Source organism: Columba livia, chromosome 3, assembly GCF_036013475.1.
Source record: "Columba livia isolate bColLiv1 breed racing homer chromosome 3, bColLiv1.pat.W.v2, whole genome shotgun sequence".
NCBI lineage: Eukaryota > Metazoa > Chordata > Aves > Columbiformes > Columbidae > Columba > Columba livia.
Window position 1 is genome coordinate 58348815 of NC_088604.1, and position 19273 is coordinate 58368087.

At 36.7% G+C, this 19273-nt stretch overlaps 1 protein-coding gene across 2 annotated transcripts in view; it reads right to left on the reverse strand.

The window, feature by feature from the left end:
• Positions 1-19273, reverse strand: part of MED23 (mediator complex subunit 23) — a 38087-nt gene that overhangs the window by 3806 nt on the left and 15008 nt on the right. For both annotated transcript variants that reach the window (XM_005509384.3, XM_021297132.2), the window contains 15 exons: positions 16229-16429; positions 14583-14726; positions 12954-13099; positions 12175-12420; positions 11852-11994; positions 11137-11311; positions 9478-9641; positions 8456-8580; positions 7763-7968; positions 6637-6817; positions 5519-5689; positions 4064-4280; positions 3155-3391; positions 1642-1807; positions 627-699 (listed from right to left, as the gene is read on the reverse strand). In XM_005509384.3, the coding sequence (XP_005509441.2) occupies positions 627-699; positions 1642-1807; positions 3155-3391; positions 4064-4280; positions 5519-5689; positions 6637-6817; positions 7763-7968; positions 8456-8580; positions 9478-9641; positions 11137-11311; positions 11852-11994; positions 12175-12420; positions 12954-13099; positions 14583-14726; positions 16229-16429 (2595 nt within the window). The remainder of the gene's footprint in view (positions 1-626; positions 700-1641; positions 1808-3154; positions 3392-4063; positions 4281-5518; positions 5690-6636; positions 6818-7762; positions 7969-8455; positions 8581-9477; positions 9642-11136; positions 11312-11851; positions 11995-12174; positions 12421-12953; positions 13100-14582; positions 14727-16228; positions 16430-19273) is intronic.

Genomic DNA, 19273 nt, shown 5'->3' on the forward strand with positions numbered 1-19273 from the left:
TTTCTTATAGAATCATTGAGTTTTCCAAGGAAAGGAACCATTTTGTTGGGGAAGTTGTAAGGAAAGGATAACTGTTGCACATATAAGCAACAGGTAAGGAAGATCAAAATTATTCAGGCAGTCCTGGTCAGGTACTAAGAGTCATTATGTTCAGAAGATCAAAGTTTCTATAGATACACAAACTCTAATACTGCATACGTTTGCTTTTGCTGTTGTAGGCACATGTCACTTACATGGTTTAAGCCATACAGGATGACCAAGTGCAAACGTAAATAGAAAATTAGCTTTGCATCAGAACCCCCTATGGATGATCTTATTTCATAGTTTCAGTTCTCAATTAATACACACGTGGCATTTAACTATGTTTTTAAATAGAAGTGATTTACTTCTTTTAACCCTAACCTCAAAGCATAATAGAAAACCAGAAAACCTGGTCAATTTTTCCATGCTGGAGTAGGTGTTTCTCAAACATGCAAGTAGCCTTCTGAATAGCTATCTGTGGGATCTACAGATGTTGGCTACCACATTGCAAACTGCAGAAATTTTTACAGCATACTAGAGAAAGATGATAATCCTTACAGGGAAGAAGACTTTTTTTTGTTTTAAAATACAACATATTGACTCACTGGTAAGGCTGTGATAATTAGTCCAATTGCGTTCATCCAAGCTGTGATATTTTCTCTTGGCACCAGGGGCTGACTAGAGACACAGAAAAAGAAAACTGAAGCTCAAAATTCACTATTGCAATTTGTGCTTCTCACAAACCTAAAGACAAGGTATACTTATGCAACCAATATTTCTCAAGCTGAGAGAACTATACACAAAGAGGTATTTAGGAGAGCCAACAGACAGTATAAACACCAATGTGATGTTGCTTGCAAAACCTTGTTCAGGCATGATTTTGTGTTTCTAGCTTCAAAGCCTGTTATCACACTGTTCTTCCTACTGAAGAGGTTTTATTGATTCCCCAAATAGAGCTAAGAATAATAATAGAGTACTAAGCTGAATGAGGCTGAAAACAGATCATTTCAGTTTGTTATTGCTCAGAGATGGCACCTGAATCACAACAAGAATACTAGGCCCTTTCTTTTCCTTTAGTTCTTTCCACAGTGGCTGAGCAAGAAACAGATCTGTGGGTCAAACTTAATGCATCGAGACAAAAAGCCAGCCTTGGCACACCACTCTGTTTCAAAGCACCTCTGATTTTACATCAGAAGGATGCAGTGTCCTGCCAGTGACTCTGTCCCCTTTCTTTGTGTTCAAAGATGCTGTAATATTAACTCAAGAAATGTTCTCCTTCCAGCACAGCTGAAAAGAGAAAAAGCTTTTTCCAGCCTTTTTGCCACCAGACAAGTTCTTTGCATGTGTGAGGTCTTCTTCTGTCTTTTAAGGAGATCATGCAGAATCATCTGTTCTTGAGGCACACACAAACCATTACAGCACAGAAATCCAACACGATTTTTCTGCTTGATCCCTATAGCCTTGTTAGTCCTCCAAAAATACTTTACACATAAAACTTAAAGTATTTATACTTAACTAAAAACGTATAAAACCTAAAGTAAATTAGTATCACAGACTACCTTAGGAATCTCTAACAATGTATTATATATTGCAGAAAACAGCTTCAGAGAGCCAACATACCTCTTCAGCACAACATTCAGTAGCGCGTTGCCCACATCCTTCCCTGGAACAGCCAGAGCCATGAGCTCCACGCAGGTGACATGGAGAGCGTGGGCAGCGGGGTTGGGAAACTCATTGAACCTCCAGTCACAATTCGGAAATGGCCCAGGTGATTTGCCTGCCATAGGTGACAAGGATTAAGGAAAAAAAGCTGCCCCAACAAGGACCAGTGTAAGCAGCAGGCTGCTTAAAAATGTTTATGTGTATACTGAACATACTAAGTTGAACTGAAAAGTTACTGAGAACAACTAAAACAACTGCACTTCAGAAAAATAGGGCATATGGACAAAAGTATGAATATATGGCAACGATACTCAGTCACTGAAGGATTGTGTGAATACATAGCTATGCATACACTACACACACAAGGTCATGCAGAGGATAAATTTCCCTGACTAAGAGGTGGAAAAAACGATACCAACCATCTCATTCACCATCTGCTTATAAGGCAAGAAAACAAAAATAACAAGAATTTTCTACTCTGCATAATCTGAAGCCACTACTTCTGCATAAGATATTCTAGCAGACTTTGGGGGTGACAGTTTATGCAAAATTAGCACCTGCTTAGTCTCTGAAAATATTCCACTTTCCCAACCAAGAGTAACTGATTTGAGCTACATATAGAAAAGACCTTCAAACACACTGTTAACTTATACATAAAAGCAGGGGGTTATGCAATTTTAGCTTTCTTTAGAGAGATATAATAAACTTCTTTCAAGTTACACATAGAAGAAAGGCAAGTCGGGGAAGAGGAGTGAAGAAAGACAAAAAACATCCAGAAAATTTGTCAACTCCTGTAAATCTGATCCAGAAAGAAGACGACATCCAGGAAGGTTTCACTAGCGCTATTCTCTAGAACACAGTGCAGGAGTTTACCAGCTGTTTCCACAGAAATTCAGATCAGCTGTAGTCATAACTGTAAAAGCTAATAAAACACAGCAATTAAGAAAATGTAGGTTTGTGTTAAAACCATAGCTTCTGGTTTTACCCTCCTAAAAAACAGATTCTCAGCAGATGCTAACAGTACATATACTGATCTTCAATTACACACAGCCAGTTATACACTGTATAAAATGCGGCGCTGCTTGCAAATAATCTCATTTTCTACATTTTTTAAAATATTCATGCCTTGTATCAAGCTGATTTTATGCAGCAATTAGAATTCAATTTGTAATGTATAAACATCAGTATCTGTATTAAGTGATGCATTGAACAGTTAAATAATTATATAGCTGTACTGTTTTTTCACCATATCTTTCAACGTATTTTTACTAGTGTAGTTCAGTCCATGTGGAGAATAGAAAAAAATGTACACTGAAGTAAACTAACATGATTTTAGACTGATATTTGCAGCTAAATAAAGACTAAGCTTTATTTCATATTTGCATAAATGGAAATTGAACTTTATATTTTGATGAAAAAAAGCTAAAAGACACTGGCAGAGTTTACTTAATACAAACTTTAAGAAGGATATTGTCTACTAGTCTTCCAATGAGCTTGCAATAGTAAATGTCATCAGGAATCCACGGATTCTCTTCTCGGGCATTCATAGCACATTTGAGGTAAGTATCACTTAGACACCAGCCTAGTGGGCGATTATCTTTGAGAGAGCCAATTATGGCATGGACAAGTTTTCTCTTGAGGTTTGGGCGCTCTCTGAGATGCAGCTCGTAATAGTGAAGAGTGTTGTACAGGTAAGTCACTGGACGGTCTGCCAAGAAGAAAAAACATCACCCAGAAGTAACTTCTAGCATTCACTTAAGCTTATGGTGGCAAACATAAAAGCAAAATCAAGAGCTCTACAAGAGTAAAGTGTATATATTTAAAAATGGCACATATGGAATTGTCTCACATTCTCTATTTCACTATACAAAACTGATTTTCAATCAAAATAAACTTGTACATATACTTTAGTGTGCATGCAGAAGAGCAGAAGCCAAGCAAAGAAAGTCAGTATTACTAACAGTTCATATCTTAATGATAATACTAATATATTTTTAAGTAAATAATTTAAATCACCTCTTTGTATAAAATATACTAAATAGGAAGAATCCAGGTATGAAGACTCAGTAAAGAAAGAATATTCTAAAATGTCTGAGCATAACATAGCAATGTCATCTATACAAAAACATATTACAAAAGTGCAGTTATAAAAGTGTGAAAAAGAAACAGGTAAATTATTTGAATCTTAAACAAGGACAGATGGAGGAATTGCTTTTTAGCTGTTTTAGTCTTGGTAACAGAAAGTTTGTTGGGACATTGGTCCAAGTACTTACTACTAGAAGGGAATAAAAGGGAAAGGTGTGAAGGAAGCATGAATTAGCAAGAACTTCCTGAATAAAAGCAAGTTCACTGTTAGTGGGTTAAAATTCACTGAACTTACCATGAAATTTGTATAAACCTCCCAGATGATCCAATAACGTTTCTAGTGATTTGGACACTGGAAGCAATTCCAGAAATCTATGGATTACAATATCAAACACTGGCAGAAAGCGCAGGCATACATTTCCAAAATAAATTGGTAGGTACTGGGGCTGGATCTGAACTGGGGGATTGACTTGCTCTGCCAAGCCTTCAAAATACAGCTTTTCGGGATATTTCTGGAGGGAAAGAAATCCAACAAAATTGAAAGCTATTTCCTTAAAAGCAGTTCATCAAACATTCAGCATCTACATTGCTTTAAGTAGACGCTTCATATCCCTCCTTATCACACATAAATGCAGCGAGGTGATTTCACTGTAAAGCTTACTAAATAAAATTCAACTCTGAGGGAAACAAGTACTAGGTAACAACTTCTTCAGAAAAAAACAAAACAAAACAAAGTTTCACCACTGCTTGAAGTGGGCAAAGAGACCCAAGGCAAAGCTGAAAGCAGCCAGCGCTTATGTACTCCTTGTCAAGGATTTTAATAGAAAACCTAGGGGACATCAGCACTACTGAATGCTTCTGCATCATATACTGAATCAGAACAGCAGAAATACTATAATATGCAGGTAATAAGTCCCTGGCAAAGAACTGGAGTGTACCCACACACCCAATGAGCATAGGCGAAGGCTGAGCTTGTAGTGTTTTACCTGTGACTGAAATTTCTACATGCCAGGTTGGCTCTAGTAACTGTCCAGCCACGCCAGAGCACTTCCCAGGCTAATACCATTTCCTTCCTTGCCACCCTCACACTTTTGGACACTGTTAAGACACTATAAGGCTAACACAGACCAAATAGCTTCTGGATCAGAACTAGATTGCATGTGTTCAGCTACACGAGAGTTTATTTGTATCTGTTTCATCTCAGTGTTGATTTATCTTTTGACAGAAGCTCCCATTGGTACATCCTTTTCTAGGCATCAGAAGCCACTGTATTTACAGCAGCATTAAAATCTCAGCAATCCCCTTCCCTAACATTTCACGATATCATGTTCTTGCCACATAGGAGATGGAAGAAGCTTTAACAACTAGGAGAAAATGCAGGTTTAACTATTGTTATAGTCATAAAACAACAGAAGGAAACACCTTCTCCCTCATGTACAAAAACTCTTCTAAATGAATTTCAGTAAACATAAGATTTTAAAATGATTGGATTTACATGAGCAAGAAAGAATGAATCTCCAACCAACTCTTTAGTTGCTTCCATCTTTGAATATCACTGCATTATAATTTTAGCATTATTACACAAACATAGTGATTATTTGGTTTTAATACTACCCCAAATAAATTACTACTTACTAAGTAACTCCAAAAACTGACAGAGCTGTCCTGTCATTTACCAGACAAAGACTCTTTGCCTGATCTCATCTCCACAGAAAGCGTCACAATAAGAGCATTTTATTAGCTTTGATACCTTGTGATAACTCATATGCTTAGTATGCCAGTCATTCTGCAGCCAGTGCTCCGGAGAATTCTCCTTCACAAAATCACTCACTCTGTTTCTGAAATCGTTGGGCTTCAATAAGAGTAACTGAATTATGAAGTAACAGACTTGAGCTTCATTTCCTTCATGACTACGCATAGCCTTAAACAAAATGGATCAGAAAACATGGAATTAGAGTTGGCGCTGCTGTTTGCTTTATAACCCCTAAACACTAGCTAGAAAATTTGGCTGCATATTTGGTGTATCTGCAGACAAATTCACACTGAACATATAGACCCTCAACTGTATTTTTCAAGTGAAGAGACAGAACAGACGCAGGTTCCATCACCTTCTGAGAAAAGTACCCATCACATTTTTTATTCCATGGGCAGAAAGTCTTACAAACTCGCCAGTGACGGCATGTTCTCCAAGAACTGCAGTTCTCTTTTGGCTGCCAGTTCTTTTATTGAAAACAACCAATTAATGAAGTTAAGATTGCTTCAAAGTTCTGGCCCCTCTGACATGTTTGGACTTCAGTTTGAAAACCAAACTAAAATTCAAACAGCCAGCTTTACATTAACATGAGATTTTAAAACAGGAGTAAAGGATAACTACTGATAGAAAATTTCATTCTCTCTAAGTAAATTCTACTTTACTTTGTAGGATAACTTAGAAAGACAGAGAATGCCAAACACTATTTCTCTCCTACTTTTCCAAAGAAACAGGCTAATTCTAAGCCAAGGTTGTATACTCTAATGGGTACAAGATTTTCCATTTGCTTCTGAATCATGGAATGCCATACCCCTTCTACCTTTTCAAGCTGCAGAAATAATTGTATAGCTCTGAGGTCAGAAACCCAAAGCACTAATAACTACATTTAATAATATCAATTCAATGGTTACCATAAGATAACAGAGAAAAGAAAAATGTAAAATTTCAAGTTTTATGTTGCTTATAGAAGTAATCTATTATTTTACTTGATTATTGGGCTAGCAAATAGTGACTATTTAAAACTACTGCATTTTTAAAAAGATTGCTCCTACAAAAGTGACTCAGAAGACAGAATCTGCATGAAGAACTGGCATCTTATCTCCTAAGGCAATACTTACCAAGCACAGTATCAACCTATCCAGTGTTACAATGTTGTATTTCCACACCATGTCATTGAGAATCTCAATACATTTATTGAGCTGCTGGCCTCCTGCAGAGGTAGAGAATTCATACACCAAGAAATCTGCAAATGTCCTGACATGCGCCACCAGAGCTCTGGCCCCAATTCTTTCTAACACTCTGGCAGGGAAAAAGGAAAAAAAAAAAGAAGGCAACAAGTAACTGTTACTGTTCTCAACACATTTTTACGGATGTATAAGAGTTAGTGGGTTTTAATACATCTATCTGAAAAAAAAAAAAGAAAAAAAAGACAAAAAAAATCTTCTGTTATTAAATGAAGAAGGCCCCAAAGCAAAGCAAAAAAAAAAACCCCAAAAAGAAACCTCACCTTTAAAGCAACAGAATTCCTAAGTCTGGATAATAATCAGAATAAATGTTGCAAGTCCACCAGTTCTTACGTATAGAATTCTGTCAAGAACCCATGCTTTAGTTATGCATTTTTATTTAGGACAATCTTCTGCAACTCAACATCATTTTGCTGCAGTATGCATTCTAATATAACCATAGCATTAAAACACAGGCATTTCCTCATTGCACAGAAGAGTAACACATGCTATCATAAATGTTAATTATTTCAACAGATCTAACAAGGCCTGAAAAGTAAGAATTTATTTTTCACAGCTAGAGCTGATGCTGTTACTACTGTGAACAAGTAAAAATGTAGTACTACTTCTGTATAAATTTTCATCTTAATCCAACATTTGGTTTTTTTATAAAAATATTTGGCCTTTATTGATGTATAAAGGCTAGGTAAATAAATGCTTTATATTTCTGTTTATTGTTTCAGATTGCCTAAAACACTCCCATTACAAATAAGCTGCTTAACCCAACACCTCACATCCTTGTCCTTACCAGGAAGACTCTGTGTGGTATAAACAATCTTAAACACTGCACAATTATGATGACATGCTTGCTAATACCAAGCTCCATTCCTTTTTTCCATGCTCTGCATTCTCTGAATTAATAAAAAAAGTGCTAATCAAGTAGTTAATGCACAAGGCCTATGTTCTCAGAACTGAGAATGTTGCTGCAGCAACTCTGAGCAAGCACATATTTTAAGCTCACCTGTAGCCAATTTGATTAATGTGATCAGTCTCTAACAACATCTTCCATAGGAGACAAAGGAAAAGTGGGGATGAACCTTGTGCGGAGAAGTGTGAGATTATTTCATTCTCGGTGTTCATAGACTTCCATTTGCGGTATTCTTCTTCCACATTCTTCTTCAAGTTAAACCGGCTTTCCTGAGGTACATTATTCTGTTTGAAGAATACCTGAAATCAAGCAGGCCTTGCTGTGACTGAGCCTAGAATAAAACACTGCAACAGGCAAACCTGCGCCTGACTTAGTATCTTACGAGTTCCTACTTCCTTGCGCAATACAAACCTACAAGGTAGGGCTGTTGCTTCACCGTGACACGACAGTGACTCTTTCGTCACTAACAAAGCTACATGACAAATTACCACAAGAAAAAAAGGCTTCTCTAACTTTTTAAAATTATTTTATTTTTTAATTTTGAAAAGATCATACTTCCCATGGAAGTATGTTGGGCCAAACCTGGCCTTAGAATACTCCAGGGTAAGTTAATGCGTTTCTGAACGAATAGCAATGTTACAATCACGCTGCATTCTATAGGGATTTGAGTTTAATGTAGTATGGATAGGGAAAGAATCTCGCCAACCAGCAAAAGGCAAAGGATCTTGTTTGGAGAGTAAATTCTCCGTATTTCCAATTATAAAATCATCAGTTTGAAACTATTACCTGCAGAGGAGCTGGAAAACAGCTTAGTGTATGTGATGCCCAGTTATGTGGTGTAAAACTCATGATAGTCTGCAATATATCCTTGCACCAAGTTCCCTGAATTGAATCAGAGCCTGTGAAAAAGTCTGGAAAATGGATTGATGATATTAGTATTTCACACAAAAAACCATTTCCTATTGGTATTCCTATTGTAGTCACATGCATCAAGGCTTTGCTAGTTCAACAGGGTTTCCTTTTTGGCCAACTTCTCCCTTCCTTCCCCTTTCTTTCAATCTCCAGTACTCTATAGAATAAGCTGGATATTATTATTTTTATGCTATCAGCAATAACAAAATTCTTTTTGGGTTTTGAGTTAGAAATAAAGCAATCATAATTTTAAGATTGTCTATTTAATTTCCTGTAATGACAGTAAGACAAGCTTTTGCTGATTAACTGATTAAACTTTAAAAAAAAAAAATCTGAGCAAGATGATGATGATGAAATTGCCAGATGCCATTTTATACTGCTTTAAAAAGGTTGCTCAGCAGTACCTTTCCCAATTAAGCTATAGAAATAAAAAAACACTGACTCATGTCTCTGCACACTGTTAAAACACCAAAACACACAACAAAAGCTTCCCCAAGAAAGTAAACCAAAACCACACACCACTTTTTCTTAAAGGTGAGCTGTAGAGGGAGTGGCTTCCACATGAGCAACATACTTGCTGTGAACATTTCATGGGTTTGTATCAGTAATCAATCCAAACATTTAAATTTACAATAATGAAATGGAAAATAAGAGAGTAGAAAACCTAGTCACACTGTACTTCTGTACAAAAATAAACTTTTAAACAATGGCTGATTTACTACCGTTTTAATACAGCTTTTTGGCTAAAAACATGTAGTTGGAAATTAAAACTCTACTTCTTTCAAAACCAAAAATGTATGGGCTATTTCCAGGATATTCTATTAAACAGTAGTTTAGAGAAATGGCTTGACTGCAGCTTTCACTTCGATGTTATCACCTCGTGGTGCTGCTATTACCTGTCACATGTGTTGCTCTTGCTAGAGTTAAGATCAAAGCCCTGTTGAGTTCTTCTGATTCTGCTGACAGAACTGTTTTGGGATCGCTGAGGAATCGTGTAAACTGTGGTTGGACTTCTGAGCTGCCCAAAGCTGTGATTAGCCTTAGAGCAGTACTCTCGACACTGAAAGAAGGAACAGTCCAGTTGGCAAATAATGCTTTCACTGCTGCTTCTTAAGATTCCAAAAAATACCTATTTTTCCTCCATTTTCTGCTTCAGATAACATGAAAACATTTGTTTTGAAAGCGATGTTCTTAACCTTTTGGAAAATTTTGCTTTTTCCACTATTTAATAAACTCGTTAACAACAGTTAAGTACTTTATTTTCAAATAAAGTTCTCAAATATTATTTAGTGAAAATTCCAGGTGCACAGCCCTTGATAAAGTCTGAAATCTCTCCAATTTAGAGACGCCTCTGCTTTTGTTATTTTTTGAACATTTTTGTCTAAACATGCATATGTAGATAAATGTATACAAAAATGGAATAAAAAGGCATAAATAATGCATGGGGAAGTTTAAAACTGACTATCACCTTGAAGCAGACAGCAATAAATTGTCCTTATTAAAGAGATGGGGAAGCACTGCTTTTGATTAAAAGCACTATTTTCCAGTGCTCTAGTGCTTTTCACACCAAATAGTTTGAAGTAATTTAAGATAATTTTATAACATTGTGTCTTTGAAATGCCAAAGCCAGTTTACGCCATTCTAGCTGCATACGGTACTTATCAAAAGTGACTGATTAACATCCATATTTCACAGACTAAGACAACAAAACAAGAATTAAGTGAATAAAAAAAACAAGACCTTGAATTTAAGGAGAAACTTGTCTTCACTTGTTCTCTTTATTCTTGATAAAGGATACGCAACTGAGCAATTTGAATTTTGACTAAGAAATTACTGTGTAATTAGACTTCCTTGATATGAACTGATAATAACAAGTTTGTTCTGTCTCCGTCATATACTCATAACAAGTATTCTACTCTAGGAGTGAATGGACACTCTTTTCCCCAACTTTTCTGTAACAAATCCCATGTTCTACATACAAACTGAATCTCATATATCCTTTAATTTTTTTAACAGTAAGTTAAACTCAAAGCTGTTCCTTAGAGCTAGTTGCCTATCAGCTCTAGAAGTTCTCTAACCAGCTTTTCCATCTTTCTTGTATCCAAATTAGTCACTGTTTTATGCACGTTTTACACTGGCACACACCATACAATGAAGTGGAACATTTTCCTCCACTCAGGTTCACATACAGCCACCATAGCTTTGCATCAACTCCTTTACAGCTGCAGGATGAATCAGATTATTTTGCTGATCCGACTGAAAATTAACTTTGCTCAAGAATTACACTTCCTAACACAACGGTTCTGGTGCACTTTGCTGTGTTTTGGCCTGTGACACCGCCGCCATGCCTGTGCAAGGGGCTGCCTCAAGCAACTCTGCAGGGTACTACTGCTAACATCTTACTCTATTCCTGAAACACAACCTGCTGAGATACCACAACACAACTTAGCCACAGAACTAAGACTGGGACATACTCATGTCCCTTTTAAAACAGTTCTTGCACAGCTTTCAGCACGTGATGAAGGAGGAATCTGAGATTATGGCTAAATACTCACCACAGATGAAGCTGGTTCTGATTAGTCTGTGGCACAGCGGCCAAGGAATGAAGATTGCTGAGCAGCTGGACTCTGTAATGAGGCTGAATGTGATGCATCCGATAGCTAAACATTTCTAGCAGAGTGTGCAGAATTCCCCATGCATGAGATTTGAACACTGTTGGCAGGAGCTGACCTTATGAAAAAGAGTTTGTAATGTAAGTTTTCCAAGTAGTTACACTTTAAAATACAACTACAGGCACCACTGCTGATAGCTGTTTAGCTGCAAGTCAGATATTTGATTTGAAAATTGTATTACCTCTAAAGACCATGTGTGCAAGTGCTGTTTGAAGATGCTGTAAATGTGCAGAGCTCAGTCTTTTGAATGAACATATATAGCAGACATGCAAACTATTTTAACGAATACCATTAAATATAATTTACATCTAATTAACTAACTTTGCTTATGATTTTCCATTAAGCATATTTTTGCACCAAGCAGCATAACCAGGAAGGTCGTGACCACACAAACGGTGGCACAGAGGGACAGCAGCACACTCATCTGAGATTTACAGCAGCATTAGGATAACTATTACAATTTCTTTTGTATTAAAATAATTCATACATGTATTCAACATGCTGGATCATTAGATTTTCATTTTTACTATGGTCTTTGATTGCTGTTAAAAGCAAATGCTATTGAACAAAAGAAAGAGGGGAAAAATTGTTTTCTTACTGATAAAGCCTTTGATGCCCAAGGACTCTATTTCCATATAAACCAACAGGCGACTATAGGTTTCCACAAGAGCAGGAGCCAAGGCCACACTAGATTTTGCATGAGCCAACTTAATTACCCTTGTAGCTATGCTATGAATCAGACTGAGGAAAAAAGAGAGAAAGTATTTTTCAATCAAAAACAAGGACTTGGGAGTTAAGAAATTTATGAAGTAAAACAACAGTTCCGTGCGTAACATGTCCAGACACAGGAAAGCTTCCCTGATGATAATTATTTACACAGAGGTTTACAAGTTAAATAAAAAAGCTAGCTGCATACTGTACCTCATTTTGGCATGAACTGTGAGTGAGTCCAAGAGGTTCATTGGCAAAGGGGTAATAGACCCTGATGCCATGCAATTAGTGCCTGGAAGAGAGATCCCCATGTTGCCATTTCCATAAATAGTCTCTACTAGTACACCCATTGGCAAAGTGAAACACTCTGAATTGGTTGAATAAGCATTGCACAACAAGGCAATCTTGTAGTCATTCATCTGCAAGCTTTTGTTTCTTAAACTCTGTTGCAAAAACCTGCGTGACAAAGAAATTAAACATCAAGTAGAAGGAAACAAGCATTCCAAGATTACAGCCACAATAACCCCAGTCAAAAATCCATTGTAAAATAGTAGGAAAAAAAACCCCAAAACATCAGAACATCAAAAAGACAACACAGTGAAACCTTGGCATAACATGTAATGATTTTCCTCTATCAGAGAAACACCTCAGGAGAATAACACACTTTAAAAGTCACCTTTCTGGACAAAACCCAATTTACTGCTTATCCACACATTCCAAACCACAGCATGATTTTAAAAGTTAGTCAATTTGCCTTCAGATTCTCCATTGGTAAAAAAAAGATTTATTAATCTTAGATGTAATATATTATTTGTTAGCTGTATGATAACAGCATATTTTGACTGAGCTCGTTCTTACTCCTCCTTCATTACTGTGATAACCCTTATACTGCATCCCGTCACACAATACATTCTGAATACAGACTTGGAGCTTCCTGTTTCATTATGTCTAGAAACAAATCAAAACATAACAAAACCCCAAAAACTCACTCATGGTGAAGTTTAAGAGAATGAGGAATGGGAATCTGTAACTTGGAGTTGTCACTATGGGCCTTCCGATTCAGATGAATCCAAATACAGGTCATTGCAAAAGCATGAGTTGACTGGGGTTTGTTAATATCAGGTACAGGAATACACTAAGGAAAGAACACATGAACGTGACATGTTGCATGTATTAATGTACAGAAAACCAACTTAGCCAGCATTCTCAAGGTCAAGCTTTTATTTTTCTGACTTGCAGCACCATAAGCAACTTTTTTAAAGAACAGATTCTACCATCATCTGTGAATGCAATTTTAAATCAAGAGGTCTGGAAGAAACCTGGACCTCAGAAAATACCCTGAGAAAAAGTCAAAACAAATCCTCTTAAGACCTCAGCAAATTGAAGCTCATGTTCAGAATATACAAATTCAAGACTTATATAGTTACAAAGCATATACTTTTACTCTCAGCCTCACACCCATTATTTACAAATCAGTTATGGTACGTGCTTCCATAATAGTTCACAAAATTTTCTGAAAAACCTAACTTTGTCTCGCATCACCATTATACTTACAGATTAATACACTTTCTACGGAAAGAACCAGAGATGCTTCAAAATTCAGAAGGTTTTGGCTACAGACTCAGATATACTATAGCTACTGGAAAAGGCACTTTGGCTCTCTCCTTACGCCAACATCTGTATTTTTTCCCTTCAGTACAGTTACCACTGCACAAGCACCACCAATAGCACAAGTGAGACAGCAGCAACACAAAATCAAGGGGAGAAAAAGACATTCTCTTTAGAGCAACAGCCATAGATAACTTTAAACTGCTTGTGAAACTGAATCCTCAGAAATGCCCTAGTCCCACAAACACCTTCAAATGAGTGTAGCCCAGACCCCATCACCACAGATAAACAGTCCTGTGCCTCTTCCCATATTTTGTGCTGACAAAAGCGACTGCAAGCTTGTGAAACAAACTGTACTGAAGAATTTCTGTGAATCAAAACTAACTTAAGAGGGGGGAAAATTCCTACATATCAGTTTGGTACACCACACATTTGTGTTAACATATGTACTGACCCAAAATGGAAGGTAGTATGATAACAGCAATCAATAAGGACTTCATGCTGACAACACTGTCATGATGGAAGTTTAAGAACTTCCCTAACTCCCCCTTCCTCAGGAACCTTCATTCTAGAGGAAAGTACAAAGCATGACTAGGATTTGATTTACTACTGCCCAATGAATTTTAAGTAACCATTAATAAAAAACAAATTTAAAGTGCCTTGTTCAGTTCTTCGCACCCAAAAGCATCTCTCAGTGTAAAATTCCACGTTATTCCTTAATAGTATCCTCAGTGCTTTAACAAACTCCTCAAAACCTTAGTCAAACCAAAGTGAAGGAAGACATGAGTTAACAGAACTCTTTTTTGCCCCTAAAATCATGGCACAAATGTGGTTACTAGCAAAACATATCAAGGAAATCCTGAAAAAAAAATCATTTAATTATGATACATCTCTCTCCAACTATGGAGCACACTGCTGTAACAGTGACTTAACACTGATACTAATATAGACATAGGAAGGTCTCAGGTTGAATTAAGAATAGAACTTTTAATTTCAGAGAAAAGACTTACTTCTTTCTCAGGATATAGGAGATCAAAAAGCTTCATAACTGGGAGGAAGTCAGCCAGCGCATTCTTCTGGATGCTGCCAGAGATGAACTGGAGAAGCACCCACATCAGATGGTCTCTGCCTTTAATGAGACCACGGCCTGCCAACTGCAAAAACACTCAATAACAGACAAATACTGTATGCTGAAGAAAAATCACTGCAAAGATTCTTATAAAAGCAGAAGGGCAGACTAAAACAGTTCCAGCAGAGATTACTGGCAATTTTATTGCAGGGCTGAGGCAGAAATGTACATCATGTTCCATCTGAACAGGAGAAGAAGCTTCCATACTTTGAGGGTGCCAGAGCACTGGAACAGGCTGCCCAGAGAGGCTGTGGAGTCTCCTCCTCTGGAGACATTCAAAACCCGCCTGGACACGTTCCTGTGCGATCTGCTCTGGTGAACCTGCTTTAGCGGATGGGTTGGACTAGATATCTCCAGAGGTCCCTTCCAAACCCAACCATTCTGTGATTCTGTTTTCAGAAAGATGGCAAATGGGTGCATTAGTTGTAACACAGACACAAACTCTGGGAGGGCCACAAAAGTTAATGACAAAATTTAAAATGTATTTAGGTCTTGAGGATTAGTGTTTTGAAAAATCAGCAACTCCTAAATATTGGACTTAAAACATCAGCTTGTAGCCCTGTAGGCAAATACAGTATTGCCATAGCAGGCCACAGGTTTTGTATCAGCCCTACCTATAAAGTAAAATCTCTGAACCAGAACAACCTGGGCTTGCTTCATCTGGATGCAGTAGGGTACTTTTTGCTTTTTAGCTTTATCTGTAACAGTAATTCCCTAATAACCAGTACTCTACTCTTAACCTCTAGTCTTATCTAGCTTGCTTTAGTTTTAGATTAGATTTGTGTAATCGTGTTGTGTAGTGCCTATTGTCTCAATTGGTCATTAACAGTAATGAAAGGAATGCAGCCCTGGTAAAACTTATTTCAAGGATATCAAAGAGATATCAAAAAGAACTAGAATCCATCACAAGTAAAACATAATATACATAGTATATTTTGATGAAACACAAAACTGTGGACAAACAAAGATGAAGTAATACGTAGTGTATGTTAGAAACTGTAAATACTGGAAGAGGTGAATACTGGAAAGTGTATCGGTTCTAATGGAATTATTTTTAGCAATTAACAATAATTTCAGACTGCGATTGCCAATATCACTGTAATTGGACAAATGGTCTTCTATTAGATTGCTTTGATTATATTGATTAGACAACCAAACTATAAGCTTTTGCATCCATTTACATGGATGTTTCTTTAGCTCACAAACTGAACAGGGAGTCTGCTCTATTTGAAGCTTAGTTGTAAACTGGACGCAACAACAGAGTGCTCAGATCTTCTGAATCATGCCAGCTTATCTCCTTATTCTAGCACATATATTAGCACATTTTGAATCCAAATGTAACTGAATACACTGGAAACAGACCTAGATCACAGTGATGTAACTTAAGAATTTGACTTACTTTTACAGAGCAAATGATAAAAAATTTGTTACGCACAAGGTACTTCTTGCATGGATGAGTGACCTTTTTTTACAATCTCTTTTTTTTAAAATCTCTCTTACCAACTGTGAGTGATACAAACAATTTACCTTTTGATGGAGTGACAGGACCATATGAGGAAAACTTGCAAACTGAAAGAGCACAAAGAAAATGAGCTGGCTGGAGAGATGCTGCCACAGAAGCTGACTGGTTCCACCATCATCAAACTTCTCTTCAGTCTCAGACCGTTCCATGGCATACACCACAAGATCCACCAGCTGGTCCTCCAGCACAGGGCAGCGCTGCTTGTGCTGTAAGGCAGAGATCAGATACAGTATTCCAAAAGCCTTGCCATTAACTTCACAACTTGTACAGTTGCAGTTACAGTACAGTATTTTGACAGAAGGCTGGGAAGCATGAAATGAAGTCTGAACTTAAGTTAAGGATAAGCCAGGGTATTAAAGCTGCACTATGTTACAGGTCTCGATGATTTTTACGTTTTTTCACAGATTTACATAATTCCCTACTCAGTTCCAAAACACAAACCAGCAATGCACAACTAACATCTGGCGGTTTAGTTTGTTATTTTTAATAAATTAATGCAGAATGCTATTTCTCTGATCTTGCTTTCATGGAAAAAGAAGTCCATTCCTTCAACAAGCTGGTGAGGGCTCTTTTGTTTGTGTGGGTTTGTTTGTTTGCTTGGGTTTGGGTTTGTTTGTGGGTTTGTCTTTTTTCATCTTCCCTTTTTTCTCCTTTAAAGTACATTTCAAAGGTAGGGATCACCATAACAAAAAAGATATATCAATTATACCGCCAAACCCAGAGGAAATACCCCAATATATGATACAGGTGTTTAATGACTATTCATAATGGCTATTTTTCACTCTCATTTTGGGCTCACCTACAATTAGCAGCAGAATTAAAATCTGGTTAATATCCCTATAATTAGGTGCTGTCCTACTGACACAGCACCACCTGGTGCAAGACAAGATGAAAGAGACTTGAAAATTAATCTGATAAAAATAACTTATGTTCTACATATCGTGAATAGAACAGAAACTGCATACCATAGCAATGAGCTCTTTAGATATTCAATTTAGACCGCCACAATCTCTGCAGTGAGCCAGGCAACCACAGAAATGATTTCAAATACACACCTTCCCTGATGACTTTTAATAATGATCAAGTAAGGAATGCATTATATATTCAGATACATATGTTAGTACAGATGTATGTAAAGCAGACCCATTAACCAGTGGTTTGGAACTCAGATTGTTAATCTTCAATTTACGATCATCAAGTATAATGTCGCGTATTGCAAGTTCTTTAGCGCAGCCACCTTTTATTACCCTGAACTTGTATAGTTATACTGGTACAAAGCACTAAGGACAAAAAGCTGTGTCAAATTTAACTTATTTCAGCCAGTGCTAGCACTTCAGAAGTAACCTAAAATAGTCGAACCTCTGTTTGTTTCTTTACAATCTCTATTCAGGAATGGTCACATTTATTTATTTAGTTGTTTGTTTATTCTTTACACCTCGTGCCTGTAACATAATGCAGCCTTAAAGAAAACATTATTACTTCAATGATACAAAAGAAAAGGAACTGAGCTGCTCAAACACTAATAATGAAAATGCAGTATCCCTTTCTAGAGGCAAAAAGCTGTATGTAAAAAATTGTTTTCAAAATTCACCCAAATACTCAAAAAAACATTTGAGGGATATCTTAGATTAGTTCTTTGGCTTACTAGTCAGGCAGCCTAAAAAACCCCTTTTAACTAATAAAGAAATAATCAAAGGAAAGAGAGATGCTGAAAGGAGATGCTTGTTCTACCTTCATCGATGGTAGTCTTTTCCATGAAAAAAGAGATTCTCTTCAATTCAAAATAAAATGCAAGAACGGGAAAAGTTGACAAAATACAGTGAACAGCATCCCCTGTTGCATGCTCTTCGCCAGCTCAAAACTGCAAAAAACTACAATTCTAGCTGTGCTTTCTTGAAGCATGCTCAACACAAACCTCTCACTAAACCAGAAAGCATCAATTACAGTTTCACCTCTTCCTCCAGGACGCAATGCTATTATCATGGATTAACCACGTTACAGGTTTACACAGAGCAGTAATAACATCACCAGTTGAGAGCACTTTGGTTTTTATTTGTGGTTTTTTCCCCCTCCCAAAGCAACTAATTATGAAGCAGAGCAGGGTGCAACAGACAACACTACAGACTAGTTTATAATCCAGCATGCAAAACTACTATGTACAGGGCTTGAAATTTAATAGTGTGCTAAGCACTGGGTTAATGTCCAAAAGCCTAATCATGTCAGGCTACATTAATTTAGAATAAAGTTATTTGAAGAATACAACAGGAAAATATTGCTGTTAAAAAGAAAGCCAGAATTTCCAGTAGGAATTTTCACTGTTCTGAATAATTCTAAGATTTGAAAAGTCTAGGAGCCAGGAAATAAAAAAAAAAATTAACTCTTTTATTCTGAAAATCATGCTTTTATTGCTTTAAGAACAATTTTAAATGAGAAATATAGCAATACTTCACATTCTATCTTAATTTAATTTTCTGGGATTTTTTTTCTGTATTTTCAGTGAATATATATGCTTGCATAATTTTTTTTCTATAGTTTTGAAACACTCAAAATACTAAGCTGCACAAGAATTTGCAGGATTGGGGCCTTGTGTTATCAGTTACTCAAACTGAAAGAACATCTTGGTATATAGTGAGATGAATAAAAATGTTGGTGAGAACTGATTCTCCTCACAAATAACTAGGAATTCATGTTTTGGCATGGCTTACACAAAACAACAACAAAAAAGTTTGGGATAATATATGGAAAAATATAGCATTAAAAACCACTATGCTTTTTTCCTAAAGAGAACATTATTCAAATTATTGTAATTTGGTGATATAAATATATATTTGCCATTTTGCCCTGAAAATTATATTTTACAAATTGACAAATACATAATCGTGTTAAAAACATTATTAAATCATAAAGAAATAAGGAAGGGGGAAAAGCGCTCCCTTGATAACTTGGTACTAAAATTTCTCTTGAGATCAGCCCTCTGATGGACTAGTGGTACTTTTTCCAGCGGATTAAAGCATCAACTGGGTTTGCAGCGGGGGGGGTGGGGTGTGGTG